At 56.7% G+C, this 8,135-nt stretch overlaps 1 protein-coding gene across 6 annotated transcripts in view; it reads right to left on the reverse strand.

Moving 5' to 3' along the window:
• LOC135205631 (aspartate--tRNA ligase, mitochondrial-like) overlaps positions 1-7,837 on the reverse strand; it is a 160,516-nt gene extending 152,679 nt beyond the window's left edge. For 2 of the 6 annotated variants that reach the window (XM_064236430.1, XM_064236428.1), the window contains exon 1: positions 7,471-7,834. In XM_064236430.1, the coding sequence (XP_064092500.1) occupies positions 7,471-7,606 (136 nt within the window). In that variant the 5' untranslated portion in view covers positions 7,607-7,834. Of the gene's footprint in view, positions 1-7,470 lie in introns of all 6 variants that reach the window. The other 4 variants (XM_064236434.1, XM_064236432.1, XM_064236433.1 and 1 more) reach the window with 3 other exon arrangements.
• Positions 7,838-8,135: the final 298 nt, after the last annotated feature.

Raw genomic sequence — 8,135 nt, forward strand, 5'->3', positions numbered from 1 at the left:
GAAGGGTAGTAGATATTCCCTCCCGAAGGACGTCTACTATCCAGTTCTCGGCGCCGTAGCGCTGCCAAGTCGCCCAATGGCTCGCCAAGGCACCCCCCCACTTCCGGCAGCAGGTGAGGGGGAAAGCCGTCCCTAGCGTTTCCCTCCTCGTTTCGACTTCTTCCCAAACACCTCCTCGGGGAAAGGAGGGCTGGGAGGAGGCTGGTTGCGGCCTCCTCTCGCAGAAGTCGAAACAACTGGAGTCTTCAAACGGGGTTTGGACGGTGCAACCGTCTTCGCCGCCGTGGGAAGCGCTAGCCAAGCTCTTTGGTTTGGCCGCAGTTACTCGAGGTTGCCCAGAAACCTTCGAGACTGCCTGGGTGAACTAAGCGGTCACTCTCGTCAGTGCGCCGCCGTTCCACGCAGCGTCCACCATCTCTCCAGGAAAGAGAGCTGGGAACTCCTAAGAGGTCCATTTCTTAGCCCGAGTGCCGCCTCACGCCCAGCCCCCACTTGGTCACTCGGGTAAGGACTGCGTCCCTACGCCGAAGAACCAAGTTGGCCCACAGGTTAGCAGTCTGATGGGCGAGGAAGAGATTGCTCTTCCTCCAGACTGGCACAGTCTCCTAAAAGAAGCGTCGTCTTCGAGAGCAGAACTCCCGGAGCCGGCCGCTACCTTGTGGATATTGTGAGGACCACAAATCCAACCAGGAAACTGCCTGAATGCTGCCATAGCGGTAGATTCCAGGGCAAGTGCCTCCTGCTGCGAGAAACCATAGGTTCTCCGACAGGAGCTGCTGCAGGGACACACCTGGAGTCAGCCTCGCTAACTCCGGGTTAACCTGTTTCGGCAGTATCGGGTCCTTCTGATGGCACGTAGAAACGCCTCTGCCGCTGTAGAGGAGGGGGAAGCAGCTTAGAGGACCGTCCGGATTTTAGCGAGTCCTCCCGTCCTGAGACGAGATTCTCCACCTGATCCAGGACTGAGTCCGCAAGCTCTGATCGTGGCAACCCCATCATCATTTTGGGCTCCCTCTTGGGACCCCAAAATGACTCGAGCCGGGACGTGGGCTCCGATGGTGGTAGCGGCGATCCTTCCGCGAGGCCATTATGCAGACGCATCAGCTTAATGACTTCCGCGAAGTTCCTCTGTATCTCGGGCGTCACAGCGTCTTGTGGAGTAGGACCGTCCAGTCCCTCCAACAAGAGCATATCCCTCGATACTCCTCCTTCAGAAGGAGGAACAGCGACAGACCCCTGACGGTCGCCTCCAACTACTTGCGCGTACGTCCTGGTCGGTCCTAAGACCGTGCCTGAGCCGTACGGCGTCATAGTCGGGTCACGAGCGGCGCACCTCTCGTGATCGCTCCTTGGTACCTCGCTCCTCCCGGTATAGCCCGAGGAGGTTGAAGGTATAGGAGAGGCAGACCTGACGCTCCCACGCTCGCTGGCAGGACCAGCGTGCGTAGAGGGCTGCTGCCGATCGTCAACGCGGTGACGGTCTAGCAGTAGGCCTAGCGTCGCCGCTCGCCTGGGGCGATTGGCTCGGCTGAGAACGTCGAGACCGCTCTCTAGCGTCAGGCGAGCTGCCGCTGGTCACCGTCTCCGCCCGGTCCCATCGGGAGCGGCGGACGGGTGACCTGCTAGGCTCCCTTTCGCGTCGAGACCGGCCAGCGTCCTCTCGGCGCGTCAAACCGCTGGTACCAGCCGTGGCTGGTACCGGCGGCCGTGGGGACTCCTTCCTCGCCTCAACCCGTGGCCGGTCAGTGACCGTCACGTCAGCCCGAGCAGCCGGTTGGTCGCTGCGAGAGCGTCCACTGGCCTGGCGAGAGTCGTGTGCACGACTCTCGCCAGTCTTCTGCTCCGTGCCGCTGTCTTGACGGCGAGCTAGCTCGGACGTCGAAACTTTGGCTGGACGGTCCTCTTTAGAAGAGCGTCCACAAATCGGTGCTTTTCTCCGCGAACGAGAAGCAGCCGAGACGGAACCTGGTTTAGCGGCAGAACCACTAGCACCAGGTGAGGACGCACCAGTCCGAGGCTGATGCACCTCTGGTCCCGTCGACTTCTTTCTTGCAGAAGAAGCGACGGGCCCCGAACACCCGAAGGAACAAAAGGAGGACCAGCAGAAGAGCTCCCCAGCTCGCCTGAGCGAGCCGGGCCCTTAGAAGATCCCGAAGGAGTCTTCTTAGGGGGGGAGGAGGCAACCTTCTTCTTCTTCGGCTGTTTGGCCTTAGAAGTCGAAGGGGAAGGAGAGGCAGCAGACGACGAAGAAGACGATGAAGACGATGACGACACCTTCTTCCTCTTTCCTCTTCTTCTTCGCCAGGCTCCGCAGGACAGACGTCAGGTCTTCCATCCAGGAGGGAGCCGGGGCAGTTGCCGAAGCAACAGGGCCCGACTGCACCTGTCCGGAAGGACCTGAGACTGTTAGACAGCAACAGCAGCGGGAACGGCAGGAACAGGTCCGGGAACAGCAGGAACAGCAGGAACATCTGAAAGGTAATGTGTACCTGAAAGGGAAAGAGTCGCTGGAGCGGCCACAGGTACGGCAGGCACGGCAGGTACTACGGGAGAGCCAGGCGTCCTGTCGACAGTCATCGTCATCCGTGGCACTGGCGGCAGGTCCAGGGGGGGTACTCTTGGGCAGCGGAAGTCCGGGGTCGGCAAAGGAAAAAATCCAGGTGGTGGTGGCATCGTCCTCTTTGGAACGGCGGCAATTGGTTTTTGTACTGCCACCGTGGGTGTCACCGACATTATGTGAGGCGTATATACAAGATGTGGTGGCATCTCATACGCAGGGGTAGTTAATGTGTCGTCGTGGTGGTCACCGCACCATGAGTGACCACGGCCGACCCCGCCAACCGCTGTAGCAACCCTTGGATGCTGGGCACTCCCTGCAGTCCCAGCGACTCCCACACCTGTCCCAAGTCGTCCTTCGCTGCTGGCACACCTGCGGAAGCAACAGTCGGGTTAATAGGAGGGGCTTCCCCGCGCCTGGGGGGCGAAATACCCCCCCCAGAGCGGACAGAAGACCCCGAATACAACTGTACGTCCGGGTAGCGGGCGCCCTCCTCCACACTCGACGGATCGAGAGAGGAAAAGGACTCCGCTACCCCCCCCGCAGGGGAAGGCGCAAACCGTGGGGGCTGGCCGGGAGGCAGGAAAGAGGACGAAGTGTCCGTCACCAAAGGAGTCACTGGACTTTCCGATGACTTCTTGGCCGGCCTAAGTCTCTTCCTGCCCTCGTACAGCACCCACTGCGCCTCGGACCAATTCATACAAACCATACATGGCTCGTTGCGAGAGCACTCTCGCCTCGACAACGAGAACAAACCTCGTGGGGGTACTCCACAAAAGACCTGAACCCCCCACATTTACGTCCTCCAGCCCGGGGACACACTTCTAACGGGCGACTGGAGGGCGGGGCGGTGAAAACTCAATCTCCTCTAATTCACTCATTGCACATCAATTGAATAGAGAAAAAAGTACTTACAATCACTCCGTATACAGAAAGAGAAAACAAATACTCAAAGATGAAGCAAACGACAAGCGGGCAGAGCGATGGCGAACACGTCCTTCCCACACACGGCCGAAAGCAAAAGTGGTTTGTTTACGCGCGACGATCGGACAAGCAGTTAACTACCGTTCTCCCCTTGTTCGAAGCTTACGACCGTTCCAGCTGCCGCTAGCTACTTCCTATTGTTAAAGGACCGATGGTTTGTATTACGTATCGGAACAACTGGATATTCCCGTCCGATCTTCTCTATTCCAGGTTGGTCGCCTACTGTGAGATAGTTCTTTCAGCAGCAGTCTTCTTCCCAATGCTAGAAATTCCAGGAATTCGAGCATAGGCGAGGTTCCCGATTATCGTGTATATCGGGGATTCTCGTCTCGCTCACTTTGGACCGTGGCTCGCCTAAGTGTTTGGAGATCGTTAAAAACTCAAACACTCTGAATGCGCTAGAAATTCCGTAGAATTCTAAGCAGTCTGCGAAACCCCACCGAATTCGTCAAACGATATCGGCTGGTGGGGTCCTCTCGATTCCCGTAGAAATCGAGAATGGGGCAGGATCCCTCCTCAACGACCGGGGCTTACGTCAGGTAGGACCAGAAGGTCCCCGCGGTAGCACAGTCCCCAACGTGGGATCCTACAGAGAAATCTCTGTAGGATCCCTCCCCTTTCCCTCGTAGCCGTAAGGAGAGAGGGAATGGAAGAGGAATTGGATACTCGCTCGCCTTCCCAGTGGAACTAGCAGTTGGAAAAGAGTAGGAGCAGCCATCGCCTTGCGGCGATGGCCTCTCAGAGTCTGGGAAAACGTATCGTCAGGAGAAAACGTTTTCCCGCGGAGGGTTACAAACTCTCACTGTAGGTAAGGGTCTGCCGCCACTGTGAACGTCGTCTGGGTGGGGCTGATCGACACCTGACAGGAGAGAGCCGATACCGTCCTCCGACTCATTCCAGTCCTCGTCGAGGTCGAAACCTCTCAGGAGGACCGAAGGAGTATTTAAATACGGTGTCCGAAGACACGTAAAAACGCCGCTGTCGCAGTAGAGGAGGTGGAAGTAGCTTGATCGACCGGCCAGAACTGAGAGAGCCTTCTTGTCCGGAGACGAGAGACTCTGGTTCGAGACAGAATCGGCAAGCTCCGATCGCGGCAGACCCACCGTCGATTTGGGTTCCCTCTCGGGCCCCAAAACGACTCGAGCAGAGACGTAGGCTCTGCTGGTGGGAGCGGCAATCCTTCCGCAAGGTCATTATGCTGACGAATCAGCTTAATGACTCCTGCAAATTCCTCTGTATCTCGGGAGTAACCGCGTCTTGCAGAGTAGGACCGTCCAGTCCCTCCAGCAAGAACAGATCCCGAGATACTCCTCCTTCAGAAGGAGGAACAGCGGCAGACCCCTGACGGTCGGCTCCAGCTACTTGCGCGTATGTCCTAGAACCGTGCCTGGTCCATACGGCGTCATAGCGGGATCGCGAGCGGCGCACCTTTCGCGATCACTCCTAGGTACCTCGCTCCTCCCGGTGTAGCCCGAGGAGGTTGAAGGTACAGGAGAGGCAGACCTGACGCTCCCCACTAGCTCGCTGGCAGGACCAGCGTGCGTGGGGGGCTGCTGCTGATCGTCAACCCGCGGTGGCGATCGAGCAGCAGGCCTAGCCTTGCCGCTCGCCTGGGGCGAGAGGCTCGGCTGAGAACGTCGTCGACGATGATCTCTAGCGTCAGGCGAGCTGTTGCTGGTTACCGTCTCCGCCCGGTCCCGGTGGGAGCGGCGGTCAGGTGACCTGCTAGGCTCGCTGTCGCGGTGAGACCGGCGAGCGTCCTCTCGGCGCGTTGAGCCGCTGGTACCAGCCGTGGCTGGTACCGACGGCCGCGGGGACCCCTTCCTCGCCTCAACCCGTGGCTGGTCAGCGACCGTCACGTCAACCCGAGCAGCCAGCTGGTCGCTGCGAGAGCGTCCACTGGCCTGGCGAGAGTCGTCTGCACGACTCTCGCCAGTCTTCTGCTCCGCGCCTCGGTCTTGACGGCGAGCGAGCTCGGGCGTCAAAACTTTGGCTGGACGGTCTCCCGTGGAAGAGCGTCCACTCGGTACTTCTCGCGAACGAGAAGCAGCCGAGACGGATCCTGATTTAGCGGCAGAACCGCTAACACCAGGTGAGGACGTACCAGCCGAGGCTGGTACACCTCTGGTCCCCGTCGTCTTCTTCTTTGCAGAGGAAGAGACGGGCCCCGTTCCCGAAGGAACAGGAGGACCAGCAGAAGAGCTCCCCGAATCGCCTGAGCGAGACGGGCCCTTAGAAGATCCCGAAGGAGTCTTCTTAGGGGGGAGGGGAGGCAGCCTTCTTCTTCTTCGGCTTGGTAGCCTTAGAAGTCGAAGGGGAAGAGGAGGCAGCAGACGACGAAGAAGACGACGAAGACGACGACGACACCTTCCTCTTCTTCCTCTTCTTCTTCGCCAGGCTCCGCAGGACAGACGTCAGGTCTTCCATCCAGGAGGGAGCCGGGGCAGTTGCCGAAGCAACAGGGCCCGACTGCACCTGTCCGGAAGAACCTGAGACTGTAGCAGCACCACCAACAACAGGAGCGACAGGAACAGGTACAGGAACAGCAGGAACAGCAGGAACAGCAGGCACAGCAGCGTCTGAAATAAAAGGAGCAGCAGGGACAGCAACAGGTATGGCAGGTACGGCAGGAACCACAGGAGAGCCAGGCGTCCTGTCGACAGCTACCGTCATTCTTGGCACTGGCGGCAGGTCTAGGGGAGTACTCTTAGGGCAGCGGAAGTCCGGGGTCGGCAGCACAAAGAAACCAGGTGGCGGTGGCACCATCCTCTTTGGCACGGCAGTAATGGGTTTGTGTACCGCAGCTGTAGGCGTCACCGTCATTACATGCGGCGTATACACTAGATGCGGCGGCATGTCATAGGCTGGTGTTATGATAGTGGTAGTTGTAGTGGTCACCACACCATGTGTGACCACTGCCGACCCCGCCAACCGCTGAATCAACCCCTGAATGCTTGGCACTCCCTGCAGCCCCAGAGACTCCCACACCTGTCCAAGGTCGTCCTTCACTGGTGGCACATCTGCGGAAGCAACAGTCGGGTTAGTAAGAGGGGTTCCCTCGCGCCTGGGGGGAGACGAACCCCACCCAGAGCGGACGGAAGACCCCGAATACAACTGGACGTACGGGTGGCGGGCGCCCTCCTCCACACTCGACGGATCGAGTGAGGAGGACACCGCTACCCCCTCCGCAGGGGAAGGCGCGAAACGTGGGGGCTGACCGGGAGGCAGGAAGGAAGATGAAGTGTCAGTTACCAAAGGAGTCACTGGAGAGCTTTCCGATGACTTCTTTGGAGGCCTAAGTCTCTTCCTGCCCTCGTACAGAACCCACTGCGCCTCGGACCAATTCATACAAGTAATACATGGCTCGTCCTGGGAGCATTCTCGCCCCCGGCAACGAGTACACACTTCATGTGGATCCACGTCCACAAAAGATCTAAATCCGCCGCATCTACGCCCCTCCAGCCCGGGACACACTCTACGGGCGACTGGGGGGCGCGGCGAAATCTCCATTTCTTGATCACTCATGATTTAGTCAATGTAATAACGAACACGTCCTGTCTCCACACGGCCGAAAGCAAAAGTGGTTTGTTTACCTGCCGCGCGACGATCGGACAAGCAGTTAACTACCGTTCTCCCCTTGTTCGAAGCTTACGACCGTTCCAGCTGCCGCTAGCTATACTTCCTATTGTTAAAGGACCGAGGGTTTGTATTACGTATCGGAACAATGTACTTTTTTGGGGGTTGTACACATTGATCGTACATGGTCCACCCCTGTACCATGCGGTTTTTTACCCTACCTACTACTTTACTACTAGCATAGCTAGGTACCTAGGTAGCTAGCCTAAGTACTACTAGCTAGGTACCTAGTACTAGCCTATGTGTTAGGCTACTTTACCTACCTAGCTAGTAGCTAGTCCGCAGCAACTCACCATATTTAGGGTTATGACCATGGATGGTTCTCCACAGTAAAGGAGAAACTGGCTTTGGCAGCAGTGGTCCCCCTCTAACTTGGTTCTGCAGATACTTCGCTAAACAAACGAACTGTAAAAGTGGATGTCTCTTCATCCTGAGAAAACTTGGTGCTCTGACCTCCAAGTCAAATGCCTCCTCGCATCTAGGCTACTGACTAAGCTGCGTGACAACTTCCCGAAACCAGGTTGTAGGTAAGATTTATTATTCGCTTCACACTTAGCAGAAATAAATGTTCCTGAACTTAAATAAATTTTACTTTACAATCTATCTTTATATAAACATTAAAGTAGGTATATAAGCATAAGCTAGTAGTAGTAGTAATAGGTGGGATATGCCTCTGAAACGGCCCCCTTGCTTCTTTTATTCCTCCTTTTGTTTGTGTTTGTTTGAGTTTCTTCTCTCTGAAGTACCAAATTTCTTTTTAAAAATCTTTCCTATTCTCCACTTCCTCCCTCAGTAGAACTACCAATAAGAGTATATTTGCTACTAATTCCTCTTTATTTTCTTGATATGGTTGCTGCGTAAAGCTATATCTATTTCTAATCTCATCGTATGCCGGACAGTAAAGTAAGAAATGTTCTAAATTTTCATTTTGTTCCTCACAGCATAAACATTTTGCATC

The sequence above is a fragment of the Macrobrachium nipponense genome, chromosome 24, assembly GCF_015104395.2.
Source record: "Macrobrachium nipponense isolate FS-2020 chromosome 24, ASM1510439v2, whole genome shotgun sequence".
Taxonomy (NCBI): domain Eukaryota; kingdom Metazoa; phylum Arthropoda; class Malacostraca; order Decapoda; family Palaemonidae; genus Macrobrachium; species Macrobrachium nipponense.